Source organism: Rhipicephalus sanguineus, chromosome 11 (genome assembly GCF_013339695.2).
Source record: "Rhipicephalus sanguineus isolate Rsan-2018 chromosome 11, BIME_Rsan_1.4, whole genome shotgun sequence".
Classification (NCBI taxonomy): domain Eukaryota; kingdom Metazoa; phylum Arthropoda; class Arachnida; order Ixodida; family Ixodidae; genus Rhipicephalus; species Rhipicephalus sanguineus.
The window spans coordinates 78,000,910-78,024,098 of record NC_051186.1 but is presented as its reverse complement, the minus strand read 5'-3'; the positions used below and the strand labels follow the sequence as shown (position 1 = coordinate 78,024,098).

The following is a 23,189-nucleotide window of genomic DNA, read 5'->3' as shown; positions in this document are numbered from 1 at the left end:
TTTTTTCATTAGCATCTAAGCAGTACCACACATGTATTCTGCCTTCATAGCCAGAAAAGATTGTGCTCACAGCATGTTGTGCCCTGTCTCTTTTTGAGTGTGGTTTGACGCAGTGATGACTTGTGGTTCGTACTGAAGGTCTCCCACGGCGTGAACTGGCAGAAAAGTTGCGTTCCCGGATCAGTGCGGAAACGGGGCAGCACCTAGTGGAGCGTCTGCGGTCTACACCCGGTGCAATGGATCCTGCTCTCGCCTCGTGCTTGTCCATGCAAGTGGCATTCCACCATGCGGGTGAGCTGCCAATTCTACGCTTGCCATGGTAGTTCAGTGGCTGTGTCATTCTATCAGTGAGCGGGAGGAAGTTGGGGGTTCAATTCACAGCCACAGCAATGGAATTTTGATTACGGGTGCATGTGTGAATTTTCATTCATTAAATTAAGGTTTCAGTGCACAATAAAGAACCGTAGCCTGTAATTAATGAATTTTTTAATGTTGGCCACATTATAGCAGAATTCTTTTATCCTTTATCTGATTCTGATTGGAACGTTGGAGGTTTGCTCCCCACTGCCAGCAAGTTGTTTCTTGCCCACTTTAATTCATCTCTCTTTCTGTCATAATTACCACACTACAGATAAAGAAACGACATATAATGTCCCCTATGCTTTCCTTGGCTTCATCAGGTTGTGTCTAAGAAAGAAACGAGCCCCTCGATCCATTCCCCTTCTTTCGTTTATATGATTGTAGTCATTTTCTTGTCGTCCATGTCAACAACTCACCGAACACAGTGGCAGTGGGCTTATGATTCTCATGAACCAATGGCGGCGGATGGCAAGAATAGAAAACGTGTTAAGCCTTCTGTGACTTGTGCCACTGAGGTCATTTACAAGATTGCAGTAAGCCGTGGTAAAGTTTACAGCAGCCAAACTGGTTGGGGTGTTAACACCAGACTCTGGGAGCATTCAACTCTGGCAGCACTCGTCTGCAAAGGCTGCTGTGATGAGTATGCCCCTAGCAGCGCATATCAAAGATTGCAGTCGCACCCCTCTCTTTAGCAGTGCAATGATTGTGAACTGGCGTAGTGGCAGACAGGTGAGGCAAATTGCTGAAGCTAGCAAAATACACATACTACGAGACTCAAGTTATGTTAGTAGGCGTTGGCACCTTTGGAACTTTTGCACGTATTTAATGTGTGCACATTGTCTCTGCCTTCCGAATGTGTGGGCGAATCCCCTCAGTTTTCTTGGAAACCTTTCATCACTTGTAAGTGAGCGCCTGTACTGTACAGTAAAAGCTCGTTAATTCGGATTTCTAGGGACCGGAAAAACATGTCCGAATTAACCGAATGTCCGAATTATCGAATGGTCGAAATAAACACAACAAACACAATATCTCAGTGACAATATAAATAGCATAGCTCCACATGGCAGGTCTTTGGCTACAGCTGCATCTTAAACAGAACCTAAAAATACAGAGGGAAAGTGTCTTAATGACCCGTAAGAAATTACCTAATTAGATTTCACTTATGCTCTCACAATTTGATAACTAATTGAAGTACATGAAACTAATTATATTTTTGAAATCAGGAGGAAGAAATACATATACACACCCAATTTCATTACAATATCTCCAATAATAAAACTTTTCATTTCGAGACCAGTGTCTCCCCTTAAAGGGCCCGTCACCATTTTTTTGGTATTGCGAAGAATCAAGTGCAGCTCATCGATTGCTCGGTGGGGATTGTATCTCCAAAGCATAAAAAAAAACGCATCACAAGAAAACTTGCCTGCTTTTTATTTGCTTCTCTTTACACACATCAAGGTCATAGACAGCTCTTCATGACTGCCAGTAAAGTTTTCAGACATCAGCGCGATCACACTTAATACTCGTTATCATACGGGGCATGCACGCGTGTGTAATTGACAGACAAAATGTGCTGTGCCCCGTGGCTAGTAGCCCCTTCCCAATTACAGTAAGCTTTTCTGCATGACACCATCGCACTGCGGCGAAGGTGACTTAAAGGGCCAGTAAATAACCCCACTGTGCTCTTGTACAATAGCTGTGCACTTGTACGATGCGAACATGCTGTGGCAAGAATTTTGCAAATAAGTGCTGTAATAACTTAATAAGGAAGTTACAGGCTATACAATAGCCCGCTTCAACTGGTTTCAGTTTCTCGCTCAGCCTTCCCACCCTTCTTTGTTGTGAAGAGAGGTAGGCAGTAGCCCGCTGTCATCACAACGCCCACTTCTGCAACCTAGCATGACATCAGCGTTTATGCCACCGGCACATAGCCAACGATCGAGGAAGGCTTTCTCCACGTGTCACTCGTGTGAGAGTGGCGCCAGGGTCACCCTAGCGGGCGCGGTGAAGAAGTGCGGTAGATGCGCGGCCGAAACTGCATCACCTCAGGGCCAAGGCGCCGTTTCGTAGTGCAGAGGACCAATCGGTGAAGTCGGTGCTACGTAAAGTTGCCCACGGGCAACTTTACACTGAAAATTGGGTAAATTCACGCTTTCACGAGCCACCGCGAGGGCTTTTATTGCATTTTTTGATAACTTCTAGTTGATTCTCAGCTTTGATTCTTTAATATATTAAAGAGGAGGCTTGGGGGAATACAAAACACAACAAAACACAAAATCAACTTACGAGATCGACGCGATGCAATACCTCGTCAGCGGCGCAGTATGCCCTAACTGCGGACGGTGCGAGTTGTCTGTCCGAGAATCGGCAGGTAAACTAAAAGGACTGGCATCGTTTTTGGAACTTTTTTGCCGAAATGACGCATGTACTGCAGCTGTCGTTTAGTCCACGTACACGTCAAGTCGTGTATCTCCACCGTATCTCTCTGACTTTGGAACGAAGAGGATTGGACAGGCGCTGAAGAGGGGCGTGGCAATTCTTTTTCGAAATAGAGTGTCTGCACGGGGCACAGCACTGTGACATTCATAAAATGTGATCACTGCAGCTTTCTGCACGAATTGGCGAGCTCGTTTGGGAGATGTAAAAAAAAGAAGTTGGGGGCCTGTTGCTGGCCTTTAGGCATTCCACAGGCAATAGATAAAGGCCTGACCGTATCGTTTTGTTTCTTTTCGTTTTTGATTCCTCGCAATCAACATGGCATTGTTTGCACATATTTTTCGTCACGGATAAGCAAAATTATGAACCGAATTAACTCAGTGGAGCAATTTGAATTAAGTGGCTTTTAAAATACAGGGAAAACGTACTGGGCTAGCAAAAAAATTTTAATTTGTTTGGATTAACAGAAAATTTAAGTTATCAGAGTTTGAATTATCGCGAAGCTCCTGTAATTTATTCAGCGTACTGTAGATAGATACCATAGCACCAAAAACAAACGGGGAACGGAACTACATGGAAGGCACTACGTGGGCCAGACTGGCCTGAACGTGTTCTTGTGTGGGCACAGCATAAAAGCCGGCAGTACTGCAATAGATGGACAACTTGCGGTTCGTTGTAAAATATGTGACGCAAAGACGCAGTGTCATCCTCTTTTCAATCAGACTGTCGAGTATTGCCATATGATTAAGACAACGAGGGAAATTGTAGAAGTGTCTGAGATTGCTAGGCCAGGTGATGACTGTGTCAGCTGTTATTTGTTATCTAGAAAAGAGGTTGATTTTTTGGCATAGATATGTGGCTGTGTATTTCCGTTTGTGGTTATATTTTTTTTCCTTTTGCACTGCCAGATGCGTATTTATATATGCTTATTCGTTCCCTGTTGTTTTTGGGCGCTACGGTGTCTACAATATGATGAACTGCCAGCACACCCAAACTTCCTCCCATCTGTAGTTTATTCAGAATGTAACAGATAAGTTTCAAGAGCCCCATGTAGTATCTGGTTGATTTTTTTTTCACTATAACTTGATTTATATGTCTTACGTGCTATGATGTGTACATTGTTTTTGCTTGTGGGTACTGTTTTGCACAGGAGAAGAGGACACAACACTGTGTTGTGTCCTCTCTGCTGTCCTTGTTCGATTTGTGCTCTGCAACCATGTTGATATTACTGCTATTATTATGCTGGATAATGTTACAAACTTCTATTTAATCCTGTGTACACTTAAATCAATGTGCTCCTATTTATTGATTGATTAACTGATTTGAGCAGTAGCTGTAGTGATGTGTTGTGACACTGGTGCAGTGCACCCAGAGTTGGCAGTTCGCTCTCTCTCATTTTTCACTTTCCTCGTCTTGGCTCGCCAAAGGCCTGACGATGGAGGAGCGTGACCTGCTGGAGTCGGCGTTCCGTGAAGGCACCATCCGAGTCCTCGTGGCCACCACGACCCTTTCGTCCGGAGTGAATCTCCCGGCACGGCGGGTCATCATCCGGTCGGCCAACTTCCAGGGGCGACCCATCGATTCCCTCTCCTACCACCAGATGGTGGGGCGGGCGGGTCGCATGGGCCTGGACACACAGGGTGCGTTTACTGAAACGCCCATGCTCGCTTGCCACAGCAGGCACCCTAAAACAAAATACGAGACCTGCTTGGAACACACAGCGCAGTAAAAGCGTAGACCAGTGTTGTGGCCTCTTAAGATCCCATCGGAAACTGTTTGAGGACGCTTACCACAAGTGCCAAGCATGGAAAGTAGTGGTTCAATGTGGACACATTTATCGAAACGCGGTCAGATTCGCTTTGTGATCTCAAAGGTAGTTTCCGAAGTGCGTGCAGTGTGGGACTGTGAATACTCTGTTGTTTTATAAGTACGATGTCCGGACAAGACTGGCAAGATCATGGCAAACAAGCGTTAGTTATTTTTGCATAAGTGACGCAAACAGCGCTTAGTGCCCGGATCCAGGCACTGTAACAGATGACACAGTGAGTTGTCTCACAACACACGCACACTGGGCAGTTCTCGCAATGAACGCGTTATCTGAAGGTTGTAGGTTTGATCCCTACCGGCGGTAAGCTGACTTTTCGTCCACTTTTATTTCTTTGCATTTGTGTCGTAATCACTGCACTGCAGTTGATAGACCACAGGTAATTTCCCCTATACCTTCTTCGGCGTCATTGTCTGCTGGTTTTATTAGGTTGTGTAATCAGAAGTGTACTTCAAAAGTATTGCCAATGTTACCACCTAAGTTCTACACTCTCTACTAGCCATTTGCTTACTCAGTGATTCCACTCCTGCGCCAACTGCGCCAAAGTGCGCCAAATTGTTTTTACTGCGCCATCCTGATAATATCGACGAAAATTGCGCCAAACTGCGCCAAAGTCTCGGGTTTGGGGGCGTCTACCACCGGCAATCGCACGGCCGGCGCGTCAGAACATGTGCAGCTTGATCTGGGGGCTGCCAAAGTCGCAAGCATGGACCAAGAATTATTCCGCTGAATAAATAGCGCTCGCGCGTGCGTCCCGAATAAGCCACGGTGCCATGCACGGTGCCGGCGCAGCTTCTGTTCTGCAAGTCGGCTCGACAGCAAAACGCGCTCTCCGCAGAGGTTCGTGACGTCTAGGCCTCTCGATAGCGAGAAAGTGCGACGGCGATTCATCGGCGGAGGTCGCCTGTTCTAGAAACGCTGCTGATAGCTCGTTTCAAGCGTCGCACGGTACGTAAGGAAAGCAATTTTCAGTGTCACTTGTGTTTCCGGACATCGCGGAATGAAATCTGGGTCGCTAGCAGTATATATATGGAACAATATCGAATTTTCCTTGCTTCGCGTTTATGGAAGAGCACGCGAACGGTGGAAACGCGGTCACACTTTTCCTCGATATACTTTATCCATGGATCTTCATTCAGAAGAGCTTTTTCGTAATTGCTTATACCAGCACGTCCAAGTTTAATCACTCTGCGGTAAATACCCCCTAAAAGGCCCTGCTCACGTGCTAGGGTTCCAATTCGAATTTTTTGCTTGCTTTTTAAAATGTCATCTCATTAATAAAAGCATATATCCTGGTCGGAGCAGCCGCAAATATGCAGCTGTCATAGCGGGCCCGTCGCTGACGGCCCACAGTGAAGCGGCTACCCCATGTTACACGTCCGCCCCTCGCTTTCGGTGGTCAATAGCTGACGGGTAAAAAAGCTCAGTTTCGCTTAAGGGCGAAGCAATGAATGCGATACCAACAAATTGTACTGTTAAACGAAGTAAGGCTAGCAGCTAACTCTTTTGGATTCGATCTCGCGTAACTCAACAAAACACTAGTTTAAGGGAATATGGCCGCTCCAGGAACCGAAGCGTTTTCTTGCTCTGAGTTCTCTAAACACGAAGTAAGCGTTGAGAGCACAGCAAGTTTACGAGCCGTCTCCTGATGCCTCGAGATGGCGGCGCGCAAGCGACTGCGCCCTCCGAACGATGCGATCCCCCCCCCCCCCCCCGCTCCCCTGGCGTCCTTTCATGCTACTTACGAAAGACGGGCGGGGCGTTTCCTCTCTGTTTGATGAGCAATCGACGGCAGGCCCGCACGCGGGAAGATGTTATCTCATGCGCTGTCCGTGCGACGGAGACAGACGGCCGGCTAGTTTAATCTCCGCTTCAGCCGCGTTCGTCGCCAGTGCTCGCGAGCTTTTACCCGCGGCTAGAATGCGCGTGGTGATGTTATTAATTTGGTCTTTATACAGAAAATTACGGCAATGGCGACCGCAAAAATCCGCGGAGAGCGTCCATATAATTGTTATCACAATAAACATTTAAAAAAAGTTGAGGAGCCATTTCACTCTGTGAAGTGGATGATAACCGAAGCTGTTTCGCGCATGGCAAGGAGGTGACATGGTGGAGGACAGTTTGGTATGTAAGGCCAGGTTGTTAACGTTCAATACGCAATATTAATGCGAAAGCATCAGATGCTTTATCAAACACGAAAATTGACCTTCGGCGGCGTCAATCGATTGATGCAAAAAATAATCATGTTGATGGCGTCATCATCACGTCATAGATCTTCAAAACTTGTGACGTCATCATGGCGTCATATATCGTGATGTCACGTGATGACGCCATCACAACATCGTCGTTTTGCACTGCTTCCGTAATCGGTGCGCCGATCATGGAGCTAGCGCAAAACCAGGTGAGGTGCAGAAAGCTTGCAGAGAAGGAGGGGGAGGATCAACCCGTCGATCGAGAAGAAAAAGAACCTGGCTTTCGCCTTGGAGTTTTCTTAGGGGAATGCATTAGGGACAGTGTGTCTCTTTGGCATTGAGGCTGCTGTACATCACGGCGTTTGTCTACAATGTCTGCTGACAACCACATAGATGTATTTAGAGTGTTGTTTCATAAAGTACAATTTTTATTGATCCCGTATTCTGTTTATTGGCTAGTGTCGAAAATAATCGCCGAAGAGGTTAATTCAGAACACTCAACTGCATGAGCCCCTATTTTTTCATTAGCGAGTGAAGTATGGAGTTCTCCTGAGATGATTTTTTCCATGAGATTTGCAATGAATCGAAATATTTCTAGCCTTCATAAGAGCCCCATAGTAATATTCCGGTGCTTGAATGTTATTGCAATATGCTTCTGTAGTGCACTCCAGGATGTAAATTCGCTGCTCCAGAGTGCTCCCAGATGCAAAATTCTCTGCTCCAGAGTGCTCCAAGATGAAAATTTTGCTGCTCCAAAGTGCTCCAAAATGGAAATTTTGCTGCTCCAAAAATTGCTCCAAATCAGAAGTCCTCGGTAGCATCACTTTACTTTGAGAATCATCTTTAACAATTTCTACATAGTTTTTTGCTGTAGCATTGGAACAGTTTAACCTCTGGCTTTAGTTGCTCGTTTAATTTTTGTCTCAATTGCATACGTAGAATGTTGTGAGAAAGGGAGGTCTGGTAAAAGGAAATCATTGATCAAGTGGAACAGCACTCCTGTAGCATCGATTTAGGCAGATGCGTTTTTATTTCAACTGTTGACTAAGATTTGTGCTTTGCTTATCACTAGTTGTTCCTCAATAGCTGAAATTAACACAGAGTGTTTAGTGTGTGCACTGCCAACACTGTGGTTGTAATGATAACAAAATTTTCCATCATGTTGTTATAAGACGGTTTGATTGAAAAAAAAAAAAAAACCCTGTTCATCTCTCAGTGAACGGAACATATTTTCCTGGTCCCTTCAGGTTCCGTTTAACAAGAGTCTACTGTAGTACCCAACCATAACCATAGTTTCTCCATTGTTTTTCACCATCTTTTGCCATAAAATATTGCACCCATTGTTGAATAACAATGTGTCATCAAAGGACTTCTGTGAATTTCAGTGGAGCTCTGTAAGCACGTTGTGGTCGTGCACTGTTTTGCATTGCTGTTGATGCCACGCATCGCTAAAGGAAAACAACACTTTGTGACAGGCGAGAGCATCTTGATGTGCCGTGACGTGGACCGACCTCTGGCCCAGCGACTGAGTCGGGCCGAAGCACAACCCATCACATCCTGCCTGTCGGGCAGCAGCACAAGCTTGCGCAGGGCGTTGCTGGAGGTGCGTACTTCTTTATGCCTTCATTTAAGCTTGCTAGGTATGCCCACTCATTTATTAGCTTTCATTCTCTAACGAAATCTTTTCCAACTCTGTTAGCTTGCTGCTTATGGTGACGATACTACACTTACACCTCATAATTGGCCGCGAGATCGACCTATAGGTGGCAGTAGCGTTGCCGCGTTAGTGTGGAGACGCGGTCGGAGGCGCGTATACAAATGCACACAGCGGCGCTTCGTTGTGAGCAGTTTCAGCAGATTGTCGGCGAATAAAGTTCGTTGATTGCTGCTTACGGGTAATATATACACTCCTCATTGTTGAATCGATGCATGAAGATCATCCAATGTTCCTATTACTAGTGAGAGAAGCGTAATCTGCCGATGAAAGGGATGCTCGCCCTGGATGACAGCCTGCGCTTACGCACTATTTGACGTTTTTTGTTGTTTTCACTGTACGTGTTTAGCTTGTGTTCTGTGTACTGCGCACTGCTGTAGCACGACTGAACTACTTAATTAAGTGTTTACTTCTTGTTCATTTGTACACCAGCCCATATTCCTGTGCAATGAGTTCAATAGTACTGTTCACGCGAATACGCATACGCAGGTAAGAGTTTAGCACAGAGCTTTCATCAATTGATTACGTGCACGACAGTGATGCAACAAAGGTCCTGTTTTTTTGTGAATAGGTGTCTTTTTTTTTTCAAATATAATGTCCGCTACCTTCCATCAATTTATAACAACTCCACACAAACGCTTCAACATCATGTAAAAAAAAAGACGAGGTTTTGCATGACATTATACGGCACAAGTGTACAGCACGCCGTCGGGCTAATCACACGGATGGTTCTGCATAAATTTTGCTCCAAGTTAAAATTGCGCGCGGCAACTCCGTTTTATCACTGCCGTGTCATTCCATTGTCTGTTTTTTTTAGGGACAGTTTGAGTACCGGTCTCAGACTTCACTAGATAGAAATATTTCGCTGTAGCGGGACTACGACCGTAAAATAAAAGGCAGCGTCTCATGCGCCGCGCGGTGCAGGAGCCGATCCCACACAGAACTGGCTCCTGCACCGCACGGAAGTGACGTCACCTCGTTAAAGTAAACGTAAAACAACTCAAGTGGACAGATTATTACTTTATAGTGTGTTAAACCTACAAAAATATTAAACAAAATGTGTTTGACGACTTATTTAATGTACATTTGTTAATTAATGACATATCGCAACCACCTTAAATCCAGGGGGCGCTGCTAAAGGTAACAGCAGGCGAACATAGCAGCCGCAAGAAAATTGATGTGCAGCAGAGTTTGATGATCTGCAGATTGTTGCGTTGCTGTTGGAAGTACTGCATTTTCTAGTTTGCGATGTAAATACGTGGTGTTGTCGAGGGTGAGAGTGTCCTTGCAACCGAGCACCTCATTTTGCTTGTCGCGAAGGGTAAGGTTGATGATGAAATAAATGTTGTTGCACAGTTCGTGTGAACCTCCGGACGCACAAGAAATCCCAGTGCGGCTGCGAAGTGTTTTTACTAAGCCTGTGATCTCCGATGGCCAATGCTCCTGCACTGCAGGTTTTTCGCAAAGTGCGAACACGTAGCGGCTGTTCATCCGTTGCTAGGTAAATCATGCTGTGCTGTCACCGGCCGTGTTATTCAGCAAGGCAGACAAACTGTGCGGCACTGTTTTGTAGGTAGGTGGGCTAACGCAGTCGGCTGTTGCCATTGGGCATCGTTTATCAAGTGCTGATCGCCTAAAGTACAGTGTGGCCTAGAGCATCATGGCGACACTTCAGTATTTTGAAGTGACTTAGTCTGCCGATTACTTCGTGAGGCGGTGACGGTACCAACGGTACACTGAGCTGCATAAGATTTCGTGATGCATATTCGGCGTGGCTACAAGAGGCGAAGAGAAACAGTGACTGCTAGCTGCTAGGAAAATGATGGCAGGAAACTTGTCCATCATTATTTGTTATGGTTATCATCTACCAGTCATGTCTTGTACTCGGGACACACACGCAATGCGATAGCGCCAGCTGGAGCAATATTCTAGCGCTACAGTGACGCCGGCCGAAAGCACAGATTTGCCCAGCGATATTCAAAGCATGCTGAAGTTCGACTGTGCCGAAAGCCACGCTTTACGCAGTTCGCGTTTCTTTCATCGCGATAGAGTACGTCACCACGAGCCGTTCTCGAAATCTAGGCGCCCAAGCAGTGACTCAGTTCTGGGACCACGTCCTGTCATCCGAGCCTTGATAAGCCGTGCAAATCAACATTCCTGACGCGGATGCCGGAGAAACCGATGCAGCCAGCTGCATATGATCATCAAACATCCAATATCAAAGGGCCTGTAGACAGGACCACCAGCAGCGCAGCAGCAGCAAGTCCGGCTGACGGGAGGCCGATGGGGAGGCATACTCGCTTGCCGACTCGGCGAATTCACGGCATAGTCAAACGGCGCGCCTAACCGGAAAACGCATGACGTCACTTCAGTGCGGTGCAGAGTCGTTCTGTGCGGGGAGCGGCTCGTGCACCGCGCGGCGCAGCAGTCTCTGCCAAAATAAAAAGGACATCTCAAGCGCAACTAAAGCTCATCAGGAACTACAGTGCCGCGGTTATTACACCTAACAACAAAACGCGCCTAACCGGAAAACGCATGACGTCACTTCCGTGCGGTACAGGAGTCTTTCTGTGCGGGGAGCGGCCGTGCACCGCGCGGCGCAGCAGTCTCTGCCAAAATAAAAGGACATCTCAAGCGCAACTAAAGCTCATCAGGAACTACAGTGCCGCGGTTATGCACCTAACAACAACGCGAAAGTGCATGAGCCTCGTTTTTGTTTACCACCGAGTCGCTAAAACGCTGGATTCACACACAATTTAATGCTCCTCATGTTTGGGACTATGCTGAGCGCACTTTACAATGTGCTTGAGCCAGAAAGTGGCATCAACACTGAAATGATTCCGGCGAACGAAGGGTATGACACCAATACACAGCCCTCTCGAAATTCGCACTCACTGATCTTATTACAATGGGCATGCGCCGAGCAAGCCCATTTGCTTCTGTACACCATGTTAGGTATACGTACGAGCAGTTAAAATCGCGCTAACATAACAGAACAAACCACCCTTTGAGAACGTGCAGGACGTACGTGCACATGCAAACACGACGTGGCTAGCAGACGACGATGGGAGCAATCCACACTAGGCGCGCATTAGCCAGTAGCCGCCAGGTGGTGACTCCGCTCGATCTCGTGGCCAATAACAAAGTCGCAACTGACACATAAATAACTTCGTTATATCCGAAAATTCGTTATAAACGTATGTTAGAACCACTATCTATTACCGAGGCTATTGTTTATTTACTTCGTTATAACCGATATTTCGTTATATCCGTGTTCGTTATAGGTACACTCAAACCTGATAACGAAGTTGCATCTTACATGAAAATAACTTCGTTATATCCGAAAATTCGTTATAAACGTATATTCCTAACACTATGTATTGCAAGACTGTTTTTCATTTACTTCGTTATAACCGATATTTCGTTATATCCGTGTTCGCTATATCGAGGTTCCAGTGTATTAGCCCTTAGTGGTCCGAAACTCTTTCCCACCTTCCATCCACTCCGGTCCGAAACTGAAAGACTCAAAACTCAAGTAAAAAAAAGTTTACTTACTCTTTTACAGATGGCGCATAATGTAGTGAGAAAACGAGCACGTGAATCAACCGCGAAAGAACTTGTCCAGCAGTGCCCGACCATGGACCGCTGCGGCCGTGTTGCGTTTTCAAGCAGGGGCCGACAACGGACCGCAAAGGGTTAAAGGGACCCTGAAACACTTCTTTAACATTGTTGAAAAAACTTTGCCAATGTGTACTCTAGACTCCTGTAAACGTGTGAGCACTTTCACACTGCCTGCAGCAGGGGACTTACAATTTCGCTTAAAAAAACAGGCAAAAACTGCTTGCTCTTTTCTTTGCAATGTCATCACCAACTACGCAGCAAGAACGATCTTGAAGGCTATGTGCCACATCACATAGGTAGCGTGGCCCCCACGAGGTGCTGCTAGAGCTGCGCATTTATGAGCAAGAAGTGGTGTTCAACACATTCAAAGAAAAAAAATTTGGAGTCCTTCCCCTATCGGGAAAAATGGGGGCAAGCGAAGCTTGGCAGGTGTGTGCCTGACCTGCTGCATTTCTTTCTTTCTGTCGTACTACTGTGCGATTGCTCCCTCCTAACTTTTTCCTTCCTCCATGCCGTGAATCGGACCTCCGCCCAAGTGCCTAGCAGCGCAGTGGTTCTGTTGCTACAGGCAACAATGAAGGCATACCTGCCAAGTCTCCCGGATTACCCGGGAGACTCCCGGATTTTGAACGTTTCTCCCGGTTGTACGGGTCATAAGAAAATCTCCCGGAAATCCAGTTTTGCCTCGCGCGTCAAGTGCATTGCGCGCCCCGTGCGTCACGGTGACGCGAGGTGGGACGTTTCGCGTACAGATGCGCTACACGCAATTTAAAAATTGATCCTAAATGTGTTATAGGTTATATCAGCCGTTAATATTTCCTAGATGATGCGTTTGTGTACACAAAAATCTATCCCACAAGTTATCTCGCCTTCATAATTTTGTGTCACTACTGCTTTAAGTGGAGAGCCCAGCACTTAAAAGGGTAGCCGTTACCGATGTCTGTCGAGATAGCGTGTTCGCCAGCGCTCGCGACCGTCCCCGTCTCAACGGCGCCCCTTATGGTCCCTTGCCCGATGAAATAACTGGTAAGCAAGCGACGACAGGCCTCGCATGTGGAGCGATGTTATCGCATGTGCCCTTCGCGCGACGGTGACGGCCGGGTCGTTTCATCTCTGCTTACACCGCGTTCGTCCCTAACGCTAGCGCGCATTTACTCGCACGTGAAACAGACGATGCGTAAGCGATGTGATCGGTTTGGACTCTGTACAGATCAGCGGCGACCGCAAAATCCCGCTGACAGTGTCCATATAATTGCTATCGCAGTACCCCACTTCCCCCCCCCCCCCCACGGTCGGCATACTTCATACCCCCCCTCCCGTTGAGTAGATCTCCTGGATTTCGTTTCTCCAAACTTGGCAGGTATGTGAAGGTCATGCGTGAAACAATGAAAGGCAATAATTAAACGTGGCATGAAATGACAAGTGACCTTGATAAAAGATCAGATTGTCGTATGAGAAACAGCTGTTCGCCAACAAGCCCATGGTTGACAGAGCATCAGTTATCGTAAAATAGCGTGTACAATTACACATGTGGCCGGCACACCTTTGAGGGCCTTATCTGTGTACTCACGCATTTGTGTACGCTTGCCGGCGCCGGGCTTACTGCGAACCAAGAGGCCGCCACCAAAATCTGTAACTCATAAAAGCTTCGCTTAAAGGGACACTAAAAGCAAATAACAATTTATGTCAGAGTGAAAGCTCAATGTCTGACAACGTCTAAAATGCCAATATTATTAACAGCAGTGCCCTACTTACCGAGAAATTAAGCTAAATGTATCACATGATGTGTGCCACGAGTGGGACATTTTGGAAATGATCCCGATGAAGTGAGAGCGTCCGACTACAATTAATCACTAGTAATCAAACTAGCTGCAATAAAAGAAGAACCTTCCGTGCATGAGGAGACGTAATAAAATGCTGCTTGTTCGTTTCTGTTTGATTCATGGAAAAAGGAACCTCTTTGGCGTCGCCAAGGGGAACGGCGCGCGTGGTTCAAAGGTTCCGTTTTCGGCTAACTGCGTTTCGCCTGGTGCCCGGTTTTGCTCACGCGGTCGCGTCTCAGTGATAGTTTCGGTATTGCGTACTGCAGTGTGTGTTTTGCACGCTTGTGAAAGTCGCTCTTACAGAAAGTTCGACAAAATGCCGCATGCATGTGATGTTGCCGGATGCCCGAATGGTGCACGCCGCCGCGCAGTAAAGGCGGGCAACGTTGGGCACGGCAACAGTGACGTCAGAAAGACCACTTTCAGGCGGGTGATTTGATGTGTGCTATTGCGATGCGCACCACTAAAACGTGATTTTGTTTCAAGATAAGCACTTCCTCGGCACAAAAGTAGCACTACAAGGTTTCTGGACCGCTATTTCAACAATCAACGCCGACGTAATATTTGCCTTTAGTGTCCCTTTAAAAAGAAGAGCTTGACTTGTACAATCGGTCATCTTATAGTTGACGGATTCGAAAAATTTTTGTGGCAGGAAATTCGTGGGACAACAGGGCTCCTTTAGTAAGGTCATTCTGTGGTGGCTTAAAATGGTGTTTCAGGGACCCTTTTTAGTATCAAGAGCGCAGTTTCATGCAGCCTAGCATAAGCTGGCTTGCAAAGACTGCCCTGATGTTGTGATAAGCTTTGTGCCAAAATCCTTGTGCCTGCATATGATATAACCGCTTCAATATCTAAGTCATTGTGAGGCTGTATGATAGGCTGTATGATGGGCCAGGTGCTATGCATAATGAATCGTGACTTTTACGGCTAGACCAGCCTCAGTAAGATGCTCATTAGTGTGTACTACACAAGGGTTGCTGGATTTCTGCAGTTTCCAGTTTTCTTCACATTTTTTTTTCAGCACACTGTTCTGTTACATAACATACGTACTCAGGCAAACAACATGAACGCTCAGGAAAGTTCCTAACAACTGATTATTCAGAAAGAAGAAAAACAAATAATGGCAGCCCATGTCAACGTGTCTGATTGGTGATGCACGATAAACAGTTCACTCCAGGGTAACAGCCACGCAATCCAGATGCAGTCCTAAAGGAACCTTGTCATTCACTGCGTGACAATGTGGAAATGCTATCAAGGTTGCCTGCCAGTGGACCCAATATGTTTTTTAACATGTCTACATTAGTCATATGTCAGCAAATTTTGTGCTCCTCCAGCAATAGACAGATGGAGATTCATCTGTCAGTCAGTTTGTGTACCACTCATCTCAGCCGGTCTGTGTATATCTCTCTTTGACACACGTGCATGTTTAATGTAAGTGCTTAACTTACATTAAATTAGCTTAATGTAAAGGCATCACAGGTCATGCCTGTGAAAAATTTGTGTTCTGGCCACAGTAACTGGCAAAGCGGCGCAAGCCCCCAAGGTGGCTAGCAAATCCATGCATACATAATGCAAGCTTGCAGAAGAAAAGAAAAAGGCAGCGACATTTGGCTCATGCTTCACTATGCCGTAGCAACCACATCCAGCTGAGACGTAGGAGAGGGGAATCACCACAGCAGACTTCGCGGCACCCCTCTGTGACAACAGCCTAGCCGAAAGAAATGCTTTCATGTTCTCATCTCAAAAGAATATGCTTATAGGTCCTCTGGATCTTTTTAACATCTTTGTAGCCGTCAGCACTGTTTTTTTTTTCTGCACACTGATCAGGTGGTGGCCAGTGGTGTGGCAAGCAAGCCCGAGGAACTCTGCCTCTACACTGAGTGCACTCTGCGGCACCAGCTCTGCACTGGCGGAGGAGCAAAAGAAGACCTCGACGGGGCACTTCAATTTTTGGTTGATCACCAGCTCGTCCACCTTCAGGGTGAGTGATTCATTATCATTCACTCAAATGTGTAAACAATTCATGGACAACATAGTGGAGGAGCTTGCGAGTAGACTTGACCGCCTGAGGTTGTTTAGTAGTATGCACCCAAAGCACATGGTTGCATGAGCGTTAATCCTCGTCCTCATCCTTCTCTTCCTCCTCTGTACTCGTGCCCTTGCACTCACCGCTGTCTCAGATGAGGTCATCCTCTGTTCCGTCAAGATTGTTGGATATCCCCATGACCTTGAAGCTTTCCTCCACAGTCTTAGGGGAAATGGCACCCCACTTTGAGAGTCCTAGTTTGCGTGCTTCCACGAGGGCTGACCTCTTCAGCTGAAGCAGTCATTTCGTGGATGGTCATTGCCATCCACTTGGTGTATGCACTATGAAACACGCTCTTAAAGGGAAGCTGAAGCACTTTGGGGTGGGTAATCATGATCTGATCCCTGCTTAATTCGAAAACTGATATGAGAGTTCTCAAAGGTGAACGCAAATAGAATTTACTGACAGAAAACAGCGGCGGCAGCCGCAGGGCTTCTTGAGACGCTAAGCGAACGCAGTAACGTCATCATTGGTGTGCCGCGTCATCTGCAACAGCGGCACTGTTGAAGCGTGGCCTCCGTGATTAGCTCCGGCTGCGCGCGTTGCCGGAGCTAGTCACGGAGGCCACGGTTGAAGATACGAAGAGACGCTTGTTCACATTGCGCTCCGGTGTTTGTCATTGTGGCAGATATTGTAATCCAGCTGCAGAACTTTCGGCGTCTCTGTACTTGGTTGAGCCTCGGTTACATGTACAGCATTCTTGCAGTTAGTTCGGATCAGTGAGCTGGTGGAATTCCTTCCATCGGAGTGCAGCTCGGCTCTGCCAAATGTCCTGAAGGTGGCATAGTTCTGGTTAGTTCGTCTCCACGCCCACACTTTCGGCGCATTCGCATGGGCGGAGCAAGACAAACTTTTCTTTTGCGTATTTTAAAGCTCCCTGCTGCATCAAGTGCGGAAAATAATTATGACATCGTCGACAATAATGTCGTTACTTGTTAACCACATAGTTTTACCAAATTGCAAAACAACGTCAGCTTCCCTTTAAAAGGTCAGTTTACGGAAACGTCCGGTGGCGGAAGCATGCCGGTCATACTTCCACATATGACAGCAGAGTCCGCTCCACGCGCGTGATGCTGTTGCTGCATGCCTTCTGTCAAGGTGTCTCTTCAAACTGTCGATGACGAGTAATAAACATGTGTCAAGACTTGCACCTGGTTGCTTGCTCTTCCCAAACAGTCTCTCATGCAGCTCATCCATCATCCAACCTTCTCGTGTGCCCTAACAAATGTGCCATCAGAGAATTGCTCTGCGAGCACACATTTCCTCTGAAGCAACAGAAGGCAGTAGTTTACACCCATCTGTAGTGTTGCAAAGCATAACTGATTTACAGTGCATCACTCTTTTGGCCTCTTTTGTGAAAACAATGATGCTATTCTTTCCCTCTGCCTATACTGTTTTTGTACTGAAAAAATAAAAATAAACGAAGGAGTTTTTGCCATTACTTGGTGACTGCTACTGCTTTTCACTTGGTTATTAGGATAAAAATAAGAGGCAAGAAAAAAGAACTTAAGATAGTCATGCGTCGCTGGGTTTCGCCGCATGTTTTGCTAGAGTCCGCTGACGTTTGACACACGCGAGTGCTATGCTGGTTTTTATTAAGATTGTGTTAAACATACAAATGAGCCCCTAATGTTCCCCCCTTCTTTCATTGATGCACACTTTGTGTAGCTCAGCCAATACAGTATCTCAAATGTCAGTGGAAAAAATGTCGAAGCATTCTCATTGCTTTGCGATTGACCTTTATCTCCAAACTGGAGTTTTATTGGCGTTTTCAGTGTGAGAGGACAGGTACTCGTGCTCTCTACACTTCTTGATAGTGAAATATGGTCAACTTTTCTGCGTACTCCTCTCGCAGACGTTGGCACAAAGTTGGACGACAGAGATCAGACTGGTCCTTTTACTTCGTAAAGTCCCAGATCCATGCATTGCTGGCTTTAAATGCTGCAGCTGGAATGTCTTTGTTTTTTGCTGTGTCGAGTGCTTTTTTGTGTGGCGTCTCCATTTAAACTGCATAGTACAGTAGACTCTCGTTAAACGGAACCTGAAGGGACCAGGAGAATGTGTTTCGTTTAACAGGAGTTCCGTTTGCTGAGAAAGGAGCTGGGGTCTTTTATCAAAGTATGAAACCAATCATATTAGGGGCAATTGTTCCGTTTAAGCAGCAGTTTCGTCTAAGAGATTTTCGATTACTGAAAGTCTACTGTTAGTTGCTCCACACCTCTGCCACCAAATGTTCGAGAAGCATGTCTTCTATCTCTAGGAAAAACCTCTGCTTGTCTTTTTAAGCACACTTTTCTTTACCAAAATGCAGAAGAATGTGTTTTTGTGCCTTGCTCTTTTAGTGTCTATAGGAGTGTGTTTCACCTTTTGCCAAGGAATGGAGATTTGGTGTATTCACTGAGTGTACTTTTGTCTATGTATGTACCAACAAGACAATACTCAAAATATGGATTATCGTCCAGGTGACAGGCAAGCGTACATGGGTGCAGGAACACCTTGACAGGCTTTTTTATTTCATTTTTGGAATAATGTCACTTATCTTCTTGTGAATACGTAAGCTCCTGGTTATTTGACCTTTTATACAATCTCGACAGAGTCCTTGTCATCGGGCAGGGACTCGATTGTTGGGTGCTAATGCCGCAAATGAGCATGCTCGACGTAGTTTGTTGGTATATATCAAATTGTGTTTCGACAGTTCGTTAAGGGGAGACACTGGTCTTGTGGACCAAAATATCGCCATGAAACAGACTTTATGTAACTTTTTTTTTCACATCCTACACGTTGAAAAAAATCTATTGCTGTAATAATAACGCATTCTGATGAGTGCTTATTTTTGTTATTGCGCACTAAAGTCAGATTCATGACCATTTTTGCGTGTAAGCACCCCTTGAAAAAGAGGCACTTTTCTTTTAAGTGCTGTGCTGTTACCCACGTTATCTTTTGATGCAGTAGTCAGCTTTCGATGTTTATTGTCGCGATTTAAAACTTATGAATACCTACACGCAATAAAACTAATAAATTATAATATCTTTTATGAAAAATTTATTTGGCAATATACAATCGACAAAAGTTCTGGGGTTCCCAGCTACCTCAATACACATGGCAATGACTTTTACGTAAATAGAGCTAAAGTTACAGTGATGATCTTGTGATTTCCGATTGTTCTAGAACATGCCCATATAAACTTTTCTAGATATTCACTGATAAAATTATGGGAAAGCAGGGCAAACCGATTTTTCGTACTATATTACCTCAAAAACTATTTCAAATAATAAAAAATAAATTGCATATCTCGGGCTAAAGTATATCTTTGCCTGAAAATTTCGCTTGTATGTGATAACTGCCACAATTTTTAAACCTACATGCCAGTATCATGACCAGTGTACTGCCGAGGGGCACACCTAGTGAAAGAATAGGGATGGCACATCATTGGTAATAAAAAACAACCAAGATGTGCAGGTGAAGAAAGCTGTGGCAATTCACTTAATTAACCAGCTTGTGCTCTCTAAACCTCGACAGGGGAAGATGGGGACCGACGCTATTGTCCCAGCCAGCTGGGTCGTGCCGTGCTGGCTTCGGGCCTTTCACCCGACGATGCACTCAGCATGGTTGGTGAGCTGGAGCGTGCCCGGCGCTGCCTAGCCCTTGACAGTGACTTACACCTGGTGTATCTGGTCACACCTGGACACCTTGGTGCGCAGGTGAGTGGTGTGCAGGGACAGCACACACTAATAAACTAATAAACACACTATTCGTAGTGGTGGGTGAGGAAGTTCTGCTCGAGACAAAGCATTTATGCCAGTAGCAATGCAGTAGAGAACTACGTGAAGCAATGTCTGTAGTGTTTTGACCATACAAGTTGTAAGTAACCATGTTTAACAGTGCTAAACAAGCCCAATTTAACCTCAGCATAGGTCGGCAAAAAAATTGGAGCTCACTCAGACTCATTCGAGAAATATATTTTGCTCTGAGGGCTCACTCGAACTCAGATTCACCAATATTTCTCGCTCAAACTCAAATTCACCAAAATATGATTCACCCGGACTCACTCAGACTCATGGCCTGATCTGAGTCTGAGTGAGCCGACTCGCGAGTGAGTTTGCCGAACGGTGAACCTCAGTATAACGAACTTAAATATAATGAGACTCCGCATAGCGATTTATTTAAATTTTTATAAGTTCATGTTCATGAACTCCATCTATTTTTTTACCTCGACATAATGAAGCGTGTTTATCCAGGATTTCAATGTAACAAAGCTTCACTGCTGGTGCCAGTGGTCGTGTGGTTGAGTGTCGTGCTGTTTTACAGCTAAGCTGTTTGAGTCTAGCCCATGCGATTCCCAGGGGGGGGGGGTATTCTGGGTGGCTCACGTCCATACCTATACACAAAAAAATGGAGGCAAAAAATAGAGACAGTGCATCTGGGGGACCACGCTCATGCGGTGGTGCTGGCCTTGGCATTGTGTGGTGACAGGGCCATAGTAAGATGTAGAGCACTGCAAGAAACAGAGGAGGCAAGACGCCAAGACAACGCAGCGCATTCCCATTGGCGAAAAAAATCACAGCATATCCACGGAGTGAATGATGGTGAGTGGGCGAAGCTGCGGAGGTTCATCGGTAAACCGTGAATCTTCCGTGAATTCTGCCCAGTACATTATCACCGACGTGAGATCGTGCGCGTTTATACTAAAGGTTCGATGAGAGTTATGACGACTTGCAGCTCACTTTAATTTTACGTGTACGCTGTGAATTTTCATTGTTTAGGAAACCATTGCTTTAGAAAACATCTGGCGTCTTTCGTTAAGCAGCTGGCGTCTTTTCGTTTTGCTTTAGAAACATCTGGCGTTCTTTCGTTTTGCTTTTAGAAAAGATCTGGCGTCTTTCGTTGGTTTATTTCATCAATCAACGGCGTTTTGAACAAAATTTTATTGTTTAATCACGCACAGGAGAATTCTCACCAGGCACTACCTTGGAGGTAAACAATGGCTGCTAATGGGAATGAGAGACAGAAGAAGTCGGCTTTTAGCTAACACTTACACTGCTACTTCTACTAACGTTTCCTACTGGAACATGCCAATGGCTGCTAATGGGGAATGGGAGACAGAAGAATTCGGCTTTTAGTTAACGCGCACGCTGCGAATTTTTTATTGTTCAACAACGCACATGAAAAATCTCCCACCGGCACCACCTTGGAGGTCAAGATCTGGTACTAGCGTTACGACTGGTTACGCACTACAACTACGACAACTACGAGGGACGAACGGGTGCCGCTTTAAGGAGCTTCGCCCCTAAAAAGCTTATAAAGGGGAGAGGTGTTGGCAGCAGCAATGCGAATACAAGTGGCAAAAGCATGACTGTGCAGAAGCTGAGAATGCATTCAAAAACCACGAGTCTGAGGAAGAATGTCACTGTCTGCAGTAGCTTATGCCGGAAAAATGAGCGTACAGGCTTCCACAGCAGAAAGGTGAATACAGCATTGCTGGTAATTCGTCCCCATATGAATACAGTCGAACCCCTTATAACGATCCCACATATAACGATCTATCGGTTATAACCGACCATATTTGGGTTGCACTTACGATTTTCCTATGCTAACCATGAAGCTGCGTCCAGATATAGCGAACATTTTCAAAGCCTTCTACTTTTACAACGAACACTTTGGACACGGTCGCGGTAAAAATCTGGTGCTATCGCAGCGAAAAAACGTTACCCCACATGCCTCTGAACGCGTGACAGCGGGCGCCCGGCGCTCGCGCTGTGCCCCGCTTCAGTTTACTCGCGACTAAGATACCCCAGATCGGTGAGCACCGCACGCAGATTTCGGACGCTGCGAGCGAAGGTCGCTCACTTTCCAGGCGTTTCTCAGTGTAGAATGGCAGTGAGGGGGAAAAAAAAGTAGGCACCATGAAGCCTTGCGGTCAGCTTTCGCACGGTAACCTTTCCTGACGCCGTTCTCTGCAGCATACGACCGCCTGCGATGAACCAAACAATGCCTTGAATGCAAGAAGGCATAAGGCAAGAAGTAATAACCGCGATAACTTTCCATCGCATAAAGGTTCACTGTGTCCCTAAACTCGTCGACGCCACAATGTGCCGCAAAAAGAGCGTCTGTCTTTTCGGTAACGGCAGAGACCGGTCGATCGGTGATTACGAACTTCCGCGCCGAGTGCGGCGATGCCTTCGCGGATAAGCATCAGAAAGAGCGAAGGCGAGGTGGCGGCCGTCGATGAACGTGCCATTATGCCTTATAGCCGACAACCTTATCACAATCATCTGTAGATATCTGCTCGGCTGCGCGTGTGGCGTACGCCGTACACTGCGGATTGACGGCGGTACGAGCGCGCCATGCTGCCTGCCGTTTGCAAGTTCGCCGCCGCCGCGTCGTGCGAGACCGCTTTAAAGTGCGCGTCGCTTTGTAGAAACGAAAGTAGCTCGCTGTTGTTGAGCGGCGCGGGCACCGAGAAACGTCGATGCACTGACAGCGAGAATATACTGCGTGTTTGACTAGGTGACAACTCAAGTGCGCCGCGCATCGTCGTGCAGGGCCGCGAGAGCATCGCGGAGACGTCAAGTGCGCGTTGCTTGCAAAATGCTTGTCTTCGCCGCGTTGAACGAAGAGTCTAGTCGCCGCACCCGTGCACGGTCCGGAGTGAAGCAAGCACGAGAACGTACAAACGCTGCGCATACGGCATACAGCAAGCGGCCCGGCAGTGACTCCGCGACCCGAGTAGGCGACGCGCTGCACGCAACTAGCCAGGGATGATCCGGCTCCACGTCGCGGTACCGCGCTTCGGTGAAACGGTGTCAGCTCATTGCAGAGGCGGTTAATTCACTCGTGAGCACGCAGCGGGCGTCGCTTCACGACGCGAAAAGGCTTAGCTTGTCACCGAAGGGGTTGTTAGCACTTTAATAAAGTGCACAAAGAAAAAAAAACGGCTTGGCCGCTAAGCGCACGTTTTGTAAGGGCGAGTCCTATACACAAGAACTACTGATATAACGACCACTTTTCCGCGACACTTTCGAGTTCGTTTATAAACGGGTTCGACTGTATTCACGTTTGCTTTCTCATTCCACGTTTGCCCCTTCGCTATACCCACAGCATACGGTTTGCCCTCGTGCTTGTTCGGCAGGTC

At 46.5% G+C, this 23,189-nt stretch overlaps 1 protein-coding gene across 1 annotated transcript in view; it reads left to right on the top strand.

Moving 5' to 3' along the window:
* LOC119375183 (DNA polymerase theta) overlaps positions 1-23,189 on the top strand; it is an 87,049-nt gene that overhangs the window by 24,160 nt on the left and 39,700 nt on the right. The window contains exons 8-12 of the mRNA XM_049411189.1: positions 139-291; positions 4,224-4,436; positions 8,289-8,416; positions 15,799-15,952; positions 19,577-19,758. Of these exons, the coding sequence (XP_049267146.1) occupies positions 139-291; positions 4,224-4,436; positions 8,289-8,416; positions 15,799-15,952; positions 19,577-19,758 (830 nt within the window). The remainder of the gene's footprint in view (positions 1-138; positions 292-4,223; positions 4,437-8,288; positions 8,417-15,798; positions 15,953-19,576; positions 19,759-23,189) is intronic.